We start from the raw sequence: 20,269 nt of genomic DNA, 5'->3' as shown, positions 1-20,269 counted from the left end.
TGGAAATATTTAACGATTTGCCCATTTAGGTTATTACTGTTATGTTTCCATTTTTAACTTTTTAATTTCGACTTCTCTCTCTCTCTCTCTCTCCTCTCTACCATTTGCAGTCACACCAACTCACCGCCGCTCTCTCTCTTAAGACGAGTTGAGCCAACTCAGGCTCGACTCAAACTCACTCGAAAAAGCTCCGGTCGAGATCGACTCATTTATAAACGAGTTGAAAACACCAGTAACACCACTCGTTTAAATTCGGCTCGATTCGTTATATAACTTAGGTGAATCGGATAAACCGGTTCACCGGTTTAAGGTAAAAGGTCTTCTGTTTGCCTTCGGTCTTCACTCTTCTTCTTTCCATTTGAAATGAGAGAGCTGTGGGGCTGCGGCTCTGCCTGTCTGTGCGAGTACAGCCACTCACTCTCGCCGCACTGTCACTCGCCTCACTGCCGGTTCGCCATCACCACAGTCGCCGCACAGCCGGTCCGCCATCACCACCGTTGCCGCTCCTAAAAACGTAAGGGTTTCCCCTGACTGCAGCACGCGAAAGAGTCATAGAAGTCAACCGTTAGACTGCAACGTCTCTTCATCAGGTGGAACATTGAAGCTAGGGACCCAACAAGAGGTTGGTCATTGGTGTCGCTCTTTACTTTCCCATAAACATGAAGGTTGTTTCATGTTCTTGTTTTCGTAGTGGGGATGTGAGGATGGGTGAAAAATGATAACATTTTTTTTTTAATCAGTAGTGGAGCCAATTGCTTGACGGAAGTTTATTCTGACTCACATTTAGGCGGAGAGAATTTAGGGTTCAGTTTCATGGCTACAAATACTAACAACCCCTGTTTTCATTGCTTTGCTGTAGAGGTTTGGGATCCATCTCTGTTATAACGTCGTTTGCTTGCTTATTATATGGTTGTGGAATAATTTATAGTTCGGTTTGGTTTGCAGTGGCTCGCTGAGTAGAGGTTGGTGGTCGCTCTAATTCACCTGCTTCTGGCATTTACAGAAGGTGGAGGTTGATTAAAATCCTCAGGTAACTGAAAGGGAATTTTGGCTGCTATTCCTTGAGATGCTTTTGCATCATTTTATTGTTAATCATGTCTAGTTTAAATGGTCAACTTGCTTTGCCTCGTTTCATCTTGAATTTGACCGATCACCTAAATGGTCTCTATCATAAAAGTTTTTCAAGTTATTGGAAGCTATACTCCCCTTTTTGGTCCTCTTTTCATTTGGTCTTTAGTTGTGCTTTATTAGTCCCGTTGGAAGTTTTTCAATATCAATTAGTACACATAAATTTGATTGAAAAGCTTCAGTTTTTCACTTGTTAACTTCAAATTTAAATTTCAACGTTCTTGCTGTTTCTCAATCTTTCTTGAAATGTTGGTATATCCTGAGATGTTTATCATTTCTAGACCCACTTGCACGTGAATCTTCTGTTATTTGAGTGATATCCTTTCTGCTAGTGGCAGTACATTTGTGTGATGTATTATTTATGCTATTTTGCTTCCATTATCAGTTTACTAAATATGTTTGATAACTTTTGCTTAGGTTTCATGTTCTTCAAGAATTTGATGAAGGGAAGAGAAGCTGTAGGAGGCGTTTGGCAGGTCTAATATACAGAGAAGGAAAACACATCCTGAAAATGTGGTTGGTGAAAATTCACTAGATGTTGAACGCGCCACAGGTTACATCTTGATAGTTTGAATTCCACGTGTAGGTTTGTTCGATTGTATTTGACTAAAGTTACCTTCTCTGTTGTTTTTCTTTCTGTGACCTTCACTATATCTATATGTTAAGTATCATTATTTTCTGAGATGCAGATACCAATTGAACAGTACAAAATCAGAAAGAGATGCTGCAAGGGTTCATAAAAGGTATGCTTGCCTTTTATTGGCTGCTGTCTTGATTTGGGGCGGTTATCCAGTTTGTATCTTCCTTTGCTATACTTGCACGTGATACATGATAGGTAAATGCTTTTAATGATCTTATGCAGGTTTCTCTTTTCATTTTAAAGTTTTCACTTCTTTGTGCTACAGTAAACAAGACATTCCGCTGAGTTGTCTGGTGTGAAGAACATCAATGCAAACGATTTCTTAACTATTTCACATGTTCTATATTACTCCTTGCTGTGAGCAGAAAGATGGTTCCCAGATTTGATGATTTGTGATGTTGGAGCTGGAAGTTGTACAAGGAACTCTTTTAACTTGTGGCAGTAGGCGAACCAATTCAGAAACTTGCTGGTCATTTTGATGTTCTTTTTTTGTCATTAAACTGTATACGTTAGCATGTAAGAGAATCAAATTTGGCTGTTCAAACTTCTGAAAGCAAGGGACCCGTTTAGTTAAAACAAGTTTGAGCTAGTGTGATGTGAAAAATGGGTTTCGTACTTCATTTGGTGTTTACTATATTTTTTTTGGGTACATAAGTCTGATTTGGGGTCATATTTACATATGACTTAAAAGTCATAAATCCAAGTTAAAAGTCAGATTCGGATCAGATTCGGATATAACTTAAAAGTCGGATTCGAATCAGATTCAGATATAACTTAAAAGTCGGATTCAGATGTAAATTAAAAGTCGAATTTGGATCGGATTCGGATATAACTTAAAAGTCGGATTCAGATATAACTTAAAAGTCGGATTCGGATCGGATTCAAATATAACTTAAAAATCGGATTCGGATCGGATTCGGATGTAGTTTAAAATTTTTTGCATCCGAATTCGAATCTAAATCCAAATCCGATTATCCAAATATCTGAAAAATCAGATATGGTAAAAAGTATATCCGATCCGAATCCGATCTGTCCTGCTATTTGTGCGTATGCAGACTATACATCTCATTTACTTTGGCTACGTTAGTAAGTGTTGTAGAGACTTGGAGCCTCAAAAAAAGAGATTGATCGCCCAAGTAGCATATATGCATGACTCTGCTATTACAAGTGACTTTGTCATTGCCTTTGAGCAACATACGAGTATGCAGTTTTGACAGCTTAGATGTGCATCTCAATGTGCTAGTTATGTTAGATATCTTGGAGTACTAATCAAAGATGCAGCTCGAGAGTATTCTTCTTCCTCCCTTTCTTCTTCTTCTTCTTCTTCTTCTTTTGTCCCTTTTTCCCCCTTGTAGATGCTTCACAAAGATACGAGGTTATATTGACCATAGGTTCAAGATAGCTGTCTCAGACACCAAAACAGCAAATTTTCTAGCTTCCTTCCTTTCTCCTTTAATTGTTAGCATACAGGAGCAGTTTATCCGCTGAATGCCCCCCAATCAATGGTGTCATGAATCATGATGTCTGCTCCCATTGTTTTTCCTTTTTTTTTTTTTAAATACTGCCCCATCTCCCTCTTAAAATTGTGTGTATGCAAGCAGAAGACCCTCCTGTTACAAAGGGCATAGAAACTCTCTGGGAATGAATTCCCCTCTCTTATTTCACTAATCAAATACACAAGTGATGGAAAGAATGATGGAAAGGTAAAAGCACCAACGGACAAATTTACATGCTCATCAGGAAAAGGCAGGGCATACCAATATGTCCAAAGGCGTTTAGTTTTTGCAACCAATGTTGTAAAAAGCGTATCGTAAGGCGTATCGGTCGGGCTTTAAGATACGCCGTATTGTAACGTATCGTAAATTTTAAAAAAAAAATAATAATAAATCAGAAAAAATTTAAAAAAAATCAAAAAATTCATAAAAAATCAGAAAAAATTAAAAATAATAAATTCTTCATAGAAAACATGGTTTAGTCTTTTATATAATGATAGACTTATTATTTTGCTAAATGCTATAAACTTACACGTTCACGGTTCATCATTCATACTTCATAGACATCAAAATTCATAACAATATCATTCTTTTTCATCTTTATCTTCATGGTTTAAAAAAAAACCATTTCCTCTCAATGGGAATCAGCCACCCATGCACAAATCCATGGTTTAATAGATGATTTCACGGTGACAATCGATGATTTCACAATGGAAATCGATGATTTCACAATGGAAATCAATGATTTCCCTCTAAAACGGTACAATCTATAGATTAGAAATGAGGAAGGGGTGGGTTTTTATAAAAAAAACTCGAAAAAATGGGGTTCAAGTCTCCTTTTTAGAAATCAGCCCGTATTGTACGATACGGGCCGTATCGCACCGTATCGTACGATACGGGGGCCCGTATCACACGTATCGTACGATACGGGGGCCCGTATCGCACGTATCGTACGATATAGGTATGATACACCCCCATTTGCGATACAGGGGGTGTATCGTATCGTATTTTGCAAACGATACGATACGTATCGTACGATACGGCCCCGTATCGTACGATACGTACAACACTGTTTGCAACTTAAAAAATAGCTTTTACCCTCTCAAGCACACGCGTACAATGCACAGCTACTTTAACCTATCAAAGCACAACGACACAATGTGTGAGGCCCCAAAGAAAACAACGTGTTTATGTTTTTCTTCTCTTCTCATTTTGTACTGTCTCCATTATTCTGTTTCTTCTGTCATAGTCTTATTGCAGATACAAAGTCAAAATTCCATGCTTAGTCTGTGCTTCATACAGAGGCTTATAGGCACTATACTAGGTCATGCAGATTTTGGTATCAGTCATATTGTTAGCAGACAGTAATCCTATCATATGGGTTTCTTTTTTCTTCATATTTCACTGCTGAAACCCTGAAACAGAACAGTAGTAATAGCTGAGTTTACATAGAGATTATGCATGCATCTTTGATTAGTACTCTAAGATATCTAACATAACTAGCACATTGAGATGCACATCTAAGCTGTCAAAACTGCATACTCGTATGTTGCTCAAAGGCAATGACAGAGTCACTTGTAATAGCAGAGTCATGCATATATGCCACTTGGGCGATCAATCTCTTTTTTTGAGGCTCCAAGTCTCTACAACACTTATTAACGTAGCAAAGTAAATGAGATGTATAGTCTGCATACGCACAAATAGCAGGCTTCACATAACCATTTTTGATTCACGGGTTTCTGATTAACTTACAAGTTTGTAGTTTTGTTTCTTTCAGGTTCATCAACCAACACTCGGATACCAATGTTGGAACTTTACGGTTCCCCCCAGGATCTCAAAGCAGCATCAACATTGTCAGAGTGAACCTGAAACTAGTAACAAAGCAACACACAACAAGAAGCAAACAGGAAAGAGGAAGATAAAGCAAAAAACGGAGTAGTGAGTCCAGGTATTTTCGGGGTTTGCTTTAAGGAGCCCTTTGCATCAACTTGATAGGCGTCCGTCATAAGAGGTGAATGCTGGGTTAAGTAAATGGCTGCCTTGGATTCGCTGTATGCTCAGGTTTAGCAGGCTAGTGGGAATCTATTTTTTCAGTTTTTATTTGTAACTGATTTGCCAAAGTTGTAAAGGACCTCATAACAAATGAGCAGGCCCTCTCATTCTTTATGGGTCATGGGTATGGCTCATGGCCACAACCCAACAAAATTTTCCTACAAAAATCAGAATTGGAGAAGACCGCTTCTTGATCTCTTCGACTCTGGGAGAAAAGATGAGCCTTATCTGATTTCAGTGCTTCGAATTTGTCGGATCATCCAGTCTCGGGAATGGTGTCCTGGGACAGAGATAAAATTGAAATTGTTGGGCATACAGTTGAACACTTATATTGTTAATCAAGTGCTAAAGGCTGACATGGATTCCAATGTGGCATTTTCCTTTTTCATGTGGGCAGAGTCGCAGTTTGGTTACAAACACATCTACTTCACGTACAAATCAATTATCTCCATACTGCTTAGGGACAGGAAACTTGAGCTGCTAGCTGATGTGCTTTGGAGAATTCAGGAGAATAGGTTCCTAATGCACCGGTCACTATATAGACTTCTCATCTCTGGCTATGTGAAGTTAGGGGAGGTACATCTAGCGATTCAGACATTTGACCAAATGGTTGCATCTGATTGTGTGGTTTTTGCTGTTGATTACAATCGATTCATTGGTGTCTTGATAAAGGAGAACCATTTTGATTTGGTTAAGAAGTATTACCTGCGAATGATGAAGGAAGGCTTCTCTTTGAGTACCTTTACTTACTCCAGACTTATTTCTGGTTTGTGCCAGAAAAACGACCTTGATTTCGTGCACTATCTTCTTCTTGACATGTATAAAATTGGCATTGTTCCAGATAGTTGGGCATGTAACATATATTTGAACTACTTGTGTAAGGAGAACAAGTTGGATCTTGCTCTGAAGGTAATGGATGAAATGTCTGAGCGGGGAAGAGAACCCGATATGGTCACATATACAACACTTATAAATGGATTTTGCAAGGTCAAGAGGTTTCAGAAAGCGACTGAAGTTTGGAACTACATGATTGAAATATTTCCATCCGTTGATGTGGTAGCATGCGGGACGTTGGTTTTTAGCCTGTGCAGTCACAAGAAAGTAGATTTAGCTTATGATGCTGTCATGAAAATGGCCAAGAAGAAAATACAAGTAAGTGCCGCCATTTATAATGCATTGATCAGTGGATTTTGCAGAGCTGGCAGTGTTGACAAGGCTACAGCCATGGTAGTGTTCATGAGACAGAATGGCCTCAAGCCTGATGCTGTCACTTACAATATCCTTCTGAACTACTTCTGTGATAAACTGATGCTCGACAAGGCTAGCAGGCTAGTGAAAAGAATGAAAAAAAGTGGGGTAGAACCTGATGCTTATAGTTACAATCAGCTTCTGAAAGGGCTATGCAGAGCAAATCAGCTGGACCAGGCATATGCAATGGTGACGAAGATGCAAACTGCTGGTTTGTGTAACATGGTTTCTTGTAACACCATTATTGGAGCACTTTGCAAGGCCAACAGAATAGGTGTGGCCTACAAATTGTTCAGGGAAATGGTTGAAAAAGATCTATTACCAGATATTGTTACTTACAACACTTTGATACATGGCTCTTTCAGGAAAGGGTTTCTAGATTTGGCAGAGGAGCTCTTTGAGCAGCTGGTGAGACATGGGTTGGTTCCAGATGTCATTTTGTACACAACCATGGTTGATCACCTATGTAAGACTGGTCGCATCGATAGAGCTTCAAATATCTTTCATGACATGAAAGCGAACGGTGTTGCTCCTGATGTTATAACATATAATGCATTAATTGGTGGGCTCTGTAAGGAATTTAAGGTCAGGAAAGCAATGGATCTTTATGAAGAGATGGTAGGCAATGGATGCCATCCAGATGAGGTGACATACAAATTAGTAATTGGTGGGCTTATAAGAGAAGCAAAGATCCAAATGGCATGTAAAGTATGGGATCAAATGATGCAAAATGGATATGCTCTTGATGCAACAACTTCTGAGACTTTGATTAGTGCACTTCACATGAATGATAAATTTGAAACAAATGCAAAAAGATTTGGAAGGGCAGTTGTGCCATTTAGTTTACAAAGGTAACTACCAATATATCCAATAAACAATGGCTCTAGCATTGATGTTTAAGCTATTAATGTGGCTTCATGTGTATGATACGAAGCCTTTGTAGAGAAAAAGGAGAGATAAGAGGAAAATAAGGAGTAGTCTGAGAGATTATTTGCATCCAGCAAACCTTTTTCTCCCTCTTCTGTGCTTGAACCTGCTTCAGCGGTAGCACCTGATAATCAATGTATCAAGAAAATAAGGGGCCACTGTGCAGTGCTTATCTATCAATGTATCAATGCTGCTCCTGAAATTATGCTCATTACAGAACCTGGAGGCGTCCTATTGCACTAACAGTGCTTGTTATTCTTAGGACTTTATGTTTCATGGGTGCACGTTGAGCTCCTGTTCTCTCCCTTTAGTGGTGGTCAAATTCATACAGATGGCTGTCTTCTATTTCTTCTATGTAAGTGACACTACTTGCTATTTCATTTTTGGAAAATGTTACACTTATTGGAAATTTTATATTTTAATATTCTTTACTGTCTCTTGTATCTTTATGTTTAAAACCATCTTAGAGAAGCAGAAGGCTGCATTTCTGATATTAAGGTTGGGTTTTATGATGACAGGACCACAATTAAATTTTTGCTTCTTAAACTAGCAATCTGACTGCTCATCAGTAATATCTGAATTTATGATTAAGGGTAGACCTATATTTGCATTTTCAATAGAGGGTTTAGCGTTTGAACATGGCTGAAAATGTTGATTTTTTGAAGTTGTTTCCAGTAGTTACGGGCCTTACGGCTATTGAGAACGTACTGGTTTGAGGTTTTCTATATTTTAGAACTTTATTATTAGGTAGTACTTTGAATTTTTAATTATTTATTGGACTCTTTATGTAAGGGGTTAGACATAACCCTAATTAGTTCCTTTTAATTTAATGGAAGAGGAGGAGCCATGAGTAAGACAGCTCCCTTCTCTCTCTTTCTCTCCTCTCTAGCTTCTCGCAACTATCTCCTATCTCATCTTCTTTGTATATTGGTGTAACATTAAGATCAAAATGGTATCAGAGCGGACAGTCTTGGGATCCTACTGACACTGTTTAAACTGCTGGGTCTTCCTCGTTTTCTTATTCTTCATCAATGCCTGGTTGCTGATAATCTCTCTTTTGGTTGAAAAAAAGTATTTGTCTGTTAAGGGTTAGGGTACTGATCACAAATATATCAATGTGATCAGAAACCCTAACTCATGTTGATTAAGGTCGGTGGTGGAACTTCAAAGCATATGTGGACAGTTGCTGATGCTTGAAAATATATATCTGAAATAATCTCTGGTGCAACTGTGTGCGTCTCGCGAAGTTGCAGAGACAACGTGTTGCAGGACAGAATATTGCTTTTTATTGTAGTGTTGCTGTAGTAGTATGCCTGTCATGGAGTTGCAGAGACAATGAACTGCAGGACAGAATATTACTTATTATTGGTGTAGTGTTGCTGTAGTACAGAGTCTACAGACGTGATTGCAGTATGCTGTGGACTTCCAGATTCTTCTATCTTCGAGATTTTATCATGGCTGCTAATAAATCTCTATAACATGATACAATTGAATCTGGAAATCAGCAAACTGAGGCTGGTGTAGAGTACAAAGCTTTCTCAAATCCATTTTCCTTTGGATCTACTATCAAACTCGATGGATCTAACTACAATGTATGGGCTAGAACCTTCATGCTATTAGTTGTTGGACACGAGGAGAAATATATACTGGAAGTAGATGAGCCAGTAGAAAAAATCGGCAAGTATGCATGGTGGAAGGAAAAAAACAACATAATTAGTGTTTGGCTTATGAATAGCACAGAACCTCAAATTGCTGCAAGGCTCTGCTACTATAATACAACTAAAGCTATGTAGAATTCTCTCCGGCAGATGTATTCTCGAGTCTCAAGACAAGAACATCAAAAAAATTCTACAAATTCAATAAGAATTTACAAATGCAGCAAGGTGACATAGATTTAACTGAATACTTTACGAAACTGAAGTATACTTATTTAAAGATGAATTCCTTAAAACCTCCTTGCAAGCATTGTCTCAAGTCTCACATGGAGCAAATGATCGTTGTTAAATTTCTAAATTAACTGTCATCAAATTATTCTACAATCAAGGCCCAAGTGCTTACAAGATTAGATTTTTTCGATCTTGATAAGGCCTTCAACAGGCTAAGCAGATTGGGTGTTACCCTTCCTCCATCTACGAATAACTCACAGCCATCTGCCTTTGCCTCATTGGGATGAGGACGACGTGCACAACAGTCTTCCCTTGGTAGAGGAAGAGGCCGTGGTCCAAGAGGATGTGGAAGACTCTAATGCACATGTCGTGGTTGTCTTGACCACTTAGAGGATAGGTGCTGGAACAAAGTGGGTCTAACACATCTCTATCCACGACTGTGACATCTTCATCCATTTCAGCTCCAAACACATAGGCTATTAGTATGGTTCCTAAGGTGAATCCTACTGTTGCTTCTGTAGATGCTACATCTCTCAATTTAAGTCATGCTGAACTTGACTTAATTATGGAGCATCGATCAAATTCTACACCTTCTACCTCATCAGCTTGCACTGCTATCACAAATTTAGCATATTCTGCAGGTAGGACTCCCTACTTACAATGGTTGTTGGATAATTGATTATGGAGCATCTAGACACTTTTGTGGAGATGCTAGTATTTCAAATTTGCAGAAATTTAATCCCTCACGGCATGTTCGATTAGCGGATTGAAGGCTATCTCTGGTAGAAGGACATGAGATATTTGTCTATCTCTATCTTTACATGTTCATGAAGTGCTATATACTCACAAATTCTCAAAGAATTTGTTATCTATAAGCAAACTAACTAAAGAGATGAATTGTCGAGTTATTTTTGACTCGAGTACTTGTGTATTTCAAGACATATCGAGTGGGAGGAAGATTGGTGGAGGCCATGAGAGATGGAATCTACTCCTTGGATACATCCATTAAAGAGGCGTCATTCTTAGTTGATTCACCTTCAAGTGCGTTCCCGTGGCATTTCAGACTTGGTCATCAATCATGTCCTAAACTTCGGCAGTTATGCCCTCAGATTTTTTCTACAACCTCTATCGAGTGTGAAGCTTGTCAACTGGGCAAGCATAGTCGTACCTCTTTTTTATCGAGTCAAAGTCTGTCTAGCCATAATCTATTTGATTTAGTTCATGTTGATGTATGCGGACCTAGTCAGGTTTCAAGTCGGTTGTCATCTCGTTATTATCTGTCCATTGTTGATGATTTCTCTCGAGTCACGTTGGTTTTTTTGATGAAAGGCAGATTTGAAGCTCTTTGTATTTTGAAATCTTTCATATTGGAAATAAAAACTCAATTTAATTATTGTGTCAAGGTTGTTCGCACTAACAATACTCTCGAGTTCAAATTTACTTCTCTGCTTGAATTCTACATCTTAACAAAATGGCGTAATTGAAAGAAAACACTGCCATTTGTTGGATGTAGTCCACATTATCATGATTCATTCTCATATGCCTTTCAAATTTTTGGGGAGATCCAATCTTAAACACATGTTACCTAATAAATAGAATGTCATCATTTTCCATAGACAACGAGATGCCGATTCAAATTCTTTACCCAAACAGGGCCTTGTTCTCTTTACCTCCACGTATATTTGGATGCACATGCTTTGTACATCGACTTGGACCTAATCGAGATAAAATAGTTGCACAAACAACTAAATGTGTATTTGTGGGATACTTTTGAAATCACAAAGGGTATCAATGCTTTGATCCTATATCTAATCGAGAGTTTATCAGTGTCGATGTAACCTTTCTCGAGTTTTTTCTATTCTTTCATGCAAGCCCTCCTATCTACAGTTTGAGATGCCCCATTCTGTTCCATTTCCAGTTCCTTCTATTCCACTTGAGTCCATTCCTTTTTATATCATCCTCCACTTGTCCCGATCCCTCCATTTTGCGGTTTAAAGACCCTTCTCTCATATATTCAAGAAAGATCTGTCATCTAATGACCCTGCACCGTCTTGCTCTCAAGAGGTACGTAGTTCTGAATTACATGACATGCCCGAGTGTTCCATTGATGCTTCTCATCCTGACGAATTACCTATTGCACTACGTAAAGGGATCATACAATGCACAATTCATCTTCTTTCTAATTTTTTTAGTACATCTCATTTGAGAGATCATATGTGCACATTTATTGATGCCTTGCCAGCTGCTTCAGTCCCAATCTCGCATGAACAAGCTCTTTTGGACTCTAAGTGGTACCAAGCAATGAAGGAGGAGATGGATTCTAATATCTCGCCACACTTGGGATCTTGTTGAACAGTCCTTTTGAGACAGATATTGACGGCTCGAAATGGGTATTTACTATCAAGTATAACTCCAACGGTATAGTCGAGTAGTACAAAGTACGGTTGATAACAAAAGGGTACACAAAGACGTATGGTATTGACTTTTTTGAAACTTTATCTCCTGTGGTAAGTTTGGGTACTATATGACTAATTATATCTGTTGCAGTTCATTATGGATGAAATATGTACCAATACATGTGAAAAATGCTTTTTTGTATGGAGATTTATCTAAACTAGTTTATAGCAACAACCGCCAAGCTTTGAGAAACATGGGGAGTGTACCAAAGTATGTTTGTTAAAGAAGACTATATGGTTTGAAACGGTTTGAAACAGAGTCCCAGAGCATGGTTTCAGAAGTTGTGTGATGTTGTGTCCAAGTTCGTGGTTCATAGATTTTCTTTAGATCATTTATTGTTCATAAAAAAGACAGAGATATGGCTGTTATGGTGATATATGTGGATGACATTATTTTAACTGGTGACAGCGAACAAGAAATACAATACACTACGAAGTATCTCCAAACACTATGTTACTAATGACCTTGTCTGTCTATGTTACTTCTTGGGGATAGAAGTAGCAAGAAGTAAAAAAGGTTTAGTTCTTTCCAAAGAAAATATGTTCTTGATTTGCTACAAGAGACAAGTATGATTGGAACTAAATAAGCATCTATTCCTAGGAATTCTCGTATGTGGCTATTATACAACATATATAGTATATATCATAGCCACAAATATCAAAATAGGCTTAATATAGTAAGGTATATTCTAATATAGGTACTATATTAGGGGTTATTATATACAATAGGGATAGTATATAAACAGTATAGTACAATAGTATGGTCCATATACAAGATTATATAGGTACATAAACCCACATATATATTGTTGTGTTTAAGTACAGTCATAACCATGGAACACATACATGTATACAATATTATCGTAGTCACATTACCTTCATATGGTTAGTATGTCTACCATACCCTCCAACTCATGGACTTCTTTGTCCCATCCCAACGAGCCCACTTTGAAGCCCACTGTGTGGGCCCACCATGGACCCAGACCCAGTGCTCTATGGATGTATACCCTGCAACTTCTTCATTCACAAATCCTGCTCTAAGCTGCCTCCCTTCATCAGGCACCCATCCCACCAGCGTCATTCCCTCACCCTCGTCCTTGAAGGGGAGAGTTGGGGTATATTGGTGATTTTTTAAAAAGAAATCTTTTTGTTTTTAGTTTTAATTTTTTTACAACCCTTTTATTGTTCTTATAAGGGGCTCTCCTTTTTAGTGATCAGGGTATTATGGTCATTGTACCTCTCGGTGTTTAATTTTTTTGTGCACTTGGCAGTGGATATAACCAGCTTGGACTAAGCACACTTCATTCTTAATGTTCGGTTGGGTTTGCCAAACTATATATAAACCACATAGGGGAGATTTAGATGACCAAAATGTCTTTTTTGCATCTAAAACACTATTTTGGAAGTGTTGCGAGAGAGAGAGAGAGGCGGCAAAAAGTTAAAGTTCATTACGTGACCCTAATCTCTATTAAGAGATTAGGGTTAGGGAAAATTACAAGAGAAGTCCACTAAAAATAACAAAACATTTAAAGAGATCCTCCCTAACTTTCTAATATTTCAGAAAACCTCTTTTTGTATCTTTAACACTCCCCCTCAAGCTGGAGCATATATATCAATTATGCTCAGCTTGTTACAACATCTCAGGAAATTGCCTATGGGAAGAGCTTTAGTGAGAATATCTGCTGCCTGATCTTCTGAGGAGACATGAATAGTGCTAACAATTCCTCCTTGAACTAAGTCCCGAATATAGTGGCAATCCACTTCAATGTGTTTAGTCCTCTCATGGAAGACATGATTGTTAGCGATATATGTAGTTGCCTTGTTGTCACAATACATCTTCATTGGGAGATTCACTGAGACACCCAACTCTACAAGTAGTGATCTAACCCACGACATTTCAGCCGTAGTTTGAGCCATAGCCCTATATTCCGACTCAGCACTAGAACGAGCCACAACATTCTGCTTCTTGCTCCTCCAGGAAATAAGATTACTGCCCACGAAGACACAAAAACCGGTAGTAGACTTCCTGTCATCTAGCATCACTATACGCCTCGATGTCAACACATTCTCCTTTCTTGAACCGTAGCCTCTTTCCCGGGGCTGATTTCAAGTATCTTACAATCATTAGAGCTGCATCCCAGTGAACTTTTCGGGGTTTTTCCATGAATTGGCTCAACTTATTCACAGCAAAGCTAATGTCGGGACGAGTGACAGTCAAATATAACAGTTTCCCTATCAGAGATCTGTAAGATCTAGAGTCAAACGGCTCTGAGTCATCATCATGTATATGAATGCGAGGATTCATGGGAAGTGTGGCAGGTTTAGCCCCCAATAGTCCCGTTTCCTGTAGAAGATCAAGAACATATTTCCTTTGAGACACTACAACTCTTTTATTACTACGAGCCACCTCAATACCAAGAAATAACGAAGTTGTCCAAGGTCTTTCGTAGCAAAGTGTTGCTGTAAAAACTCTTTTGTTTGAGCTATCTCTTGATCATTTTCCCCTGTAAGAACAATATCATCCACGTAGACAATCAATATCAGAAGTCTTGCTGAGCCTCGCTTGATAAACAATGAGTGATCAAGCTGGGATCGGCGAAATCCACACTTAGATAACACTTCAGTAAGCTTTTGGAACCATGCACGGGGGGACTCTGTTTGAGTCCATAAATAGCCTTCTTTAACTTGCATACCTTGGAACACTCCCCTTGTCGCTCAAAACCAGGTGGTTGCTGCATATAAACGATTTCAGAAAGGTCTCCATACAGAAAGGCATTTTTTACATCCAATTGAAAAAGAGGCCACTCTCGTTGGACAGCAATAGATATAATTAAGCGAATAGTGCCAAACCGGGCCAAAGGCGAAAAGGTCTCAAAGAAGTCAACACCATAAGACTGAGTATACCCTTTTGCGACAAGACGGGCCTTGAACCTTTCAACTGACCCATCAGAATGATACTTGATGGTGAATACCCATCGTGAGCCAACCACATCACAGCGTGTTGGGGGGTCTACCAAATCCCAAGTCTCCCGAGAAAGAAGAGCATCCATTTCCTCCTGCTGGCCTCTTTTGGTGATATTTGTGACGGGATAAAGCTCCCTTGGTGGTGAAGATTGTGGCAGTCTTTGACGCGTCGAAAGCTTCATTTTTGTGTGGCTGTTTTTCATCCTAGCACTACCTCAACGTCTCTTTTACAAGGTACACATTATGGATGAAAGAACTTCCTCTACTCCTCTTCCCAAATTAACTTCATCAAATTATGTTTCTTGGGCAAAAACTATGGAACATTTTATTAGAAGTAAAGGCCTATGGGGACTCGTTGATGGGTCAAAAAGTGAACCTCAATTAGTCCTCACCAAGACCATAGATGGTAAAGCTCAAGAACTAGATGGAGTTGAAAAAGACAAGGCTATGAATGAATATGAGAGAAAATGGGAAGAGTGGAAGATAGGACACCACAAGATTATCACTTGGATTATTGCTTGTGTTGATACTACAACCATGGGCCAAATAGCAAAACATAATTTTGCTCATGAAGCTTGGGAATTCCTCAAGAAAACCCACACTATGAAGGATGTGGCCTACATGTGCAATCTTCAAATGAAGATTGCAAGTCTCCAACAAGGAGACAAGTCCATTAAAGAATATGTTGGAGAAATGGAGCAATTATGGGACGAACTTGCTCTATTTGAACCCGAATGGTATGATCCAAGAGACATTGGAGTTAGAGAAAAACAAATCCAAAGGGAGAAATTTTATAAATTCATTCTTGGTCTTAGATCGGAATATGATGGAGTCAAAACTTCCTTGCTCCATAGGCATAAAGTGCCATCTATGAACGAAGCCATAGCGAAACTTCAAATGGAGGAGAATAGACTCAATTTTTCAAAAGACAAGAGTGAAAGTGTTCTTGCTACCTCAAGACCCGGTGCTCATATGAGAACTTATAGGCCTCCTCATTTTAATCGAAACTATGAGCATAGCAATAATGGCAACAAGAAGATTATATGTTTCCATTGTCAAGAAGAAGGACATACCAAACTTAGATGTCCTAAATTGAGGAGATTTGATAAAAAGACAAGTGTGGCTGGGACAATGTATGTAGAAAGCAATCGATTTGACCTAGACAAACTTGTAAGTGCCCTCCAACCAAAGCTTATTGATGCTCTTCAACCGCTTTTCAAAGGATGAGGGACTTCTCCAATCTCCGGAGCAACCGTGGCATCTACATCATCAAGTAAGTACTCTTGGATTCTTGATTCCGGAGCTTCATTTCATATGACCCCTTGTAATTCTTTGCTTACCGAATGCACTAAGGAAGAATCGTGCCCATTTGTTAAAACCGCCGATGGAACTCCTCTTGAAATCAAATGTGTTGGGAATATTGATCAAAATTTTAATTCAAAAGTTTTTAAAATACCAAAAGTTAGATTTATTCTCAAACTTAACTTAAATCTCTTGTCGGTTTCTCAAATAACAAATCATGGATGCGATATTGTCTTCTCACAAAATAAATTTTTGATACAGGACCATCTTTCCAAGAAGACGATTGGGGAAGGTTCTAGGAAAAATGATCTCTACTATGTTGACTATTTGGATCTTTCCAACCCTACTTGCAATATAGTCAAGAAGAGTGACATTCAAGTTTGGCATCAAAGACTTGGGCATTCAAGTTTAGAAAAAATGTCTTGTATCCCTTTTTTGGAAGAGAAATGTAAAGAAATGATCTCTTGTGATGATTGTATTAAAGCCAAAATTAAGGCTTTACCTTTTGGAAATAGAAATTTTGTTGCAAAAGCACCTTTTGAATTAGTGCATTCGGATGTATGGGGTCCCGCTCCTATTATGTCTAAAGGTGGTTTGCTTTATTATGTCATTTTTGTGGATGATTACTCTCGATATGCTTGGGTTTACTTTCTTAAACGCAAATCGGAAGTCTTTATGAATTTTAAAAACTTTTACAACATGATCAAAACTCAATTTGATGCAAACCTTAAAATTTTTAGAAGTGATTCCGGGGGAGAATTCATTTCCAATGAATTTGAAGAATTCCTAAAAGAAAAGGGAGTTATACACCAAAAGTCTTGCCCCAAAACCCCCAACAAAATGGAGTCGCCGAAAGAAAACATAGACATATTCTTGAAACAACAAGAGCTCTTCTTATATCAAAAAATGTTCTAAAAAATTTTTGGGCTGAAGCAATTTTAACATCCATGTACTTGATTAATAGAATGCCCTCTAAAGTTTTAGAAAATATTTCACCTTTTCAAAAACTTTTTAACTTGGAGCCAACTTATAAAAGATTCAAAGTCTTTGGTTGCAAATGTTTCATTTTAAATGACAAAAATGATAAACTTTCATCTAGGGCTATTCAATGTGTCTTTATTGGCTATTCCGAAACTCAAAAATGGTATAGATGCTATGATATTGAAAAAGATAAGGTGTATGTTTCAAGAAATGTGATATTTTTAGAAGAAGAAATGACTTTAATGAAAATAAACCCAAGCATGAAGATGACTATTCTTTTTTATGGATAAATGATGATGATGTTGATAATGATGATGATGTTTTGCCTTCTTCACATAATGATGCTCAAAATGAGGTTGAGAATACTCCTTTTGATAGATCTTCACCAAGAAGTGATGGATCACCAAGAGAAGTTATAGTTTATAAGAGAAGGTCTCAACAAAACATCCAAGAGTCTCAACCTACTCTTAGGAGATCTCAAAGAGATTCTCATCCACCTCAAAAATTTGTTTCCTATGAGTCTTTTTCCCCAAAACATAGAGCTTGCTTATTAGCTATTCACTCTCATGTTGAACCTTCATCCTATCTTGAAGCCAAAACTAACCCACATTGGATTGAAGCAATGAACAATGAACTTAGAGCCCTTGAAGACAATAAAACTTGGGACATTGTGTCTCTTCCTGGGCTTGATTTACCTCAAGGAAAAGTTCTTTATCTTAGAAAGGCATTATATGGCTTGAAACAAGCTCCAAAAGCTTGGTTTGACATGTTTAGCAATGTTATGTTCAAACAAGGTTTTAAATCATGTTATTCTGACACTGCTATGTTTGTTAAAAATACTGCTATAGGTATAATTGTGTTACTTTTATATGTAGATGATATGATTATTACAGGTAATGATGCCAACAGAATTATGCAGGTAAAAGACTTTCTAAAGAATGAATTTGAAATGACTGATTTGGGTAAACTAACGTATTTTCTTGGTATTGAATTAGCTTATAGTAGAAGAGGATACTTACTCTCACAAATGAAGTTTGCCAATGACATTATAAGCAGATCAGGTATCACTGATGACAAGGTGGTAGACACTCCTAAAGCCTTAGGAGTAAAGATGAAGATTGATGATGGAGAAATTCTAGAAAATCCCACTCCATTTCGTCAATTGGTTGGAGCTCTCACATATCTATCCATCACAAGGCCTGACATATCACATGCGGTACATGTCATAAGTCAGTTTCAACAAAGACCCACTTCTGTACACATGGGAGCCGCATTGAGGATTGTTCGATATGTCAAACACACAATCAGTAAAGGACTTTTTCTATCATCCTCATCAAACTTGAATATGATTGCCTATACTGATGCTGATTGGGGTGGAGATCCTAATAACAGACATTCCACCACCGGTTTTTGTGTTTTTCTAGGTGACTCTCTTATTTCGTGGAGGTGCAAAAAACAAAATAAAGTCTCTCTATCATCAACTGAAGCAGAATATCGTGCCATGGCCACCACCACCATGGAGATTGTGTGGTTAAAAAGCTTATTGAAGGACATTGGAATTGACTTAAATGAAGCAACCAAGCTCTGCTGCGACAATAAAAGTGCCATCTACATTGCTAGCAATCATACTTTTCATGAAAGGACGAAGCATATTGAAATGGATTGTCACTATGTGAGAGAAGAATATCTTAGCCGAACAATCGATATATCTTTTGTCCCTTCCGAATATCAACTTGGAGATTTCTTCACCAAAGCACTTGCTTCAGCACGTTTTCAGTTTCTTCTTGGCAAACTTTCGGTGATCACACCGTAAGTTTGAGGGGGAGTGTTAGAATTTAAATATTAGACATTATGTAAGTATACATATGTTTCATATATGATTTGTATATATGAATATCTATGTATGCATAGGTGTTATGTATTTTATTTTATTTGCTTCCTTTTCTTTTTTATGTATTTTTTATTTCTTTTCTTTTTCTATTTTTACCTTTTCCTTTTTGTAAAAGGGAACTAGCTGTTGGACCAGCTTCCAACGGCTAGATTTCTAGCCGTTGGAGCTGGCCCAACAGCCAACTCCTCCTTCTTCTCTCCCTTTCATTGTACTATATATATGGGACTGTTGTCCCTTGTTTGGTTAAGGCTTTTAGGCCTCTCTTGTGTATTCTTCTCTTGAGATTAATAGATTTGGTATCTTCTCCTCAAGTTTGAGGCTTGGTTGTGTATTACCTATTGAAGTTGTTGGGATCTTCAAGAGTGTATCTCTTGAAGCATTTGTATTCTCAAGATCAGGCCTGATTTACATACAGATAATTGGGTACAATAAGGAAAATAAAACGCCCTGATGTTAGTTTCTGAAAATTATCAAGAGTCTGATTGTTTGGTGAATGCTGCTTGAGCATCTTCTAGAAGTTGAAAACACTGGCCTTATTGAATTTATGCATCAAGTTTCAACTTTTAGTTTCAATAAGCGCGGACACTGAAGTTTATGCATCGTACTTTCTATATTTGTTTCTGATTACCAATGCGCTTGAAAGAATAAAGTATTTATTGGGTTTGGGGTTTTTCAGTTATATTCTTCTTGGCCAAAAACCTGGGTTCTCTAATGGTTCATTGGATGGTAACTATTTGCATGAAGCTAGCATGATTTGTGATCCTAATCTTGCACTATAAGCTCTAGCCTGCTAGCAAGTGCTTAGTCACGGGCCTGTGGATGTGGACTTGTTGGCGTTACGTAATGGAAAAATTACAATAAAAAAAGATAACGATATTGAGAGTTTTCTATTTGTCTATCTTTGTGGATAACTTTAAGCTGAATTTGGACATTCTTTCAGAAATAGCACTCATTGAAGATGGATCCCAAACATTATGTTACTGTTCTCACCGATCCTTGAAAGTTTTGTTGAATGTTACTTATAAGACAATCCAGAGCTGCAGGCCAAGCTGTGATGGTTTTTATAATTCAGATCCTTCAGATAGCATAACTCCCTTGAAACGTTTCCTCTTCACTGTTTAGCTAGGTAAAGTTCCTCTGATCACTAGTGAAGAAGTTTGAAATAATCAAAAGCCAAATTTTGGTATTTAGTTTCAGCATAACTGTTTGAAATGATGTAACCATGATATATTCCATTATTGGTTCAATAATTCCAAAAGGCTACTACATTGTTGTCCCTGCACTCATAGTTGGCCTACCCA

General features: G+C 38.0%; 1 protein-coding gene across 10 annotated transcripts; it reads left to right on the top strand.

Moving 5' to 3' along the window:
* Positions 1-347: 347 nt before the first annotated feature.
* On the top strand, positions 348-19,347 carry LOC116251078 (pentatricopeptide repeat-containing protein At1g13040, mitochondrial-like). 10 transcript variants are annotated; one of them, XM_050076829.1, is made up of 7 exons: positions 348-622; positions 946-1,030; positions 1,546-1,710; positions 1,818-1,963; positions 5,039-7,843; positions 18,134-18,384; positions 18,502-19,346. In XM_050076829.1, the coding sequence occupies exon 5, from the start codon at positions 5,404-5,406 to the stop codon at positions 7,414-7,416; it is 2,013 nt and encodes a 670-aa protein (XP_049932786.1). In that variant the 5' UTR covers positions 348-622; positions 946-1,030; positions 1,546-1,710; positions 1,818-1,963; positions 5,039-5,403; the 3' UTR covers positions 7,417-7,843; positions 18,134-18,384; positions 18,502-19,346. The 10 variants fall into 10 exon arrangements, 4 of the variants coding, with proteins under 4 accessions (XP_049932786.1, XP_049932785.1, XP_049932787.1 ...); XM_050076828.1 differs by having other exon boundaries at positions 18,134-19,347; XM_050076830.1 differs by lacking the exons at positions 18,134-18,384; positions 18,502-19,346 and adding an exon at positions 16,358-18,115.
* The last annotated feature ends 922 nt before the right edge of the window (positions 19,348-20,269 follow it).

This window comes from Nymphaea colorata, chromosome 3, assembly GCF_008831285.2.
Source record: "Nymphaea colorata isolate Beijing-Zhang1983 chromosome 3, ASM883128v2, whole genome shotgun sequence".
In the NCBI taxonomy this organism is placed as follows: Eukaryota; Viridiplantae; Streptophyta; class Magnoliopsida; order Nymphaeales; family Nymphaeaceae; genus Nymphaea; species Nymphaea colorata.
Note: the sequence above shows the minus strand (reverse complement) of the source record. Positions and strands in the feature narration are given on the sequence as shown.

Coding starts and splice junctions, on each gene's coding strand:
- LOC116251078 (XM_050076828.1), top strand. CDS start 5,404: ATGAGCAGGCCCTCTCATTCTTTATGGGTCATGGGTATGGCTCATGGC.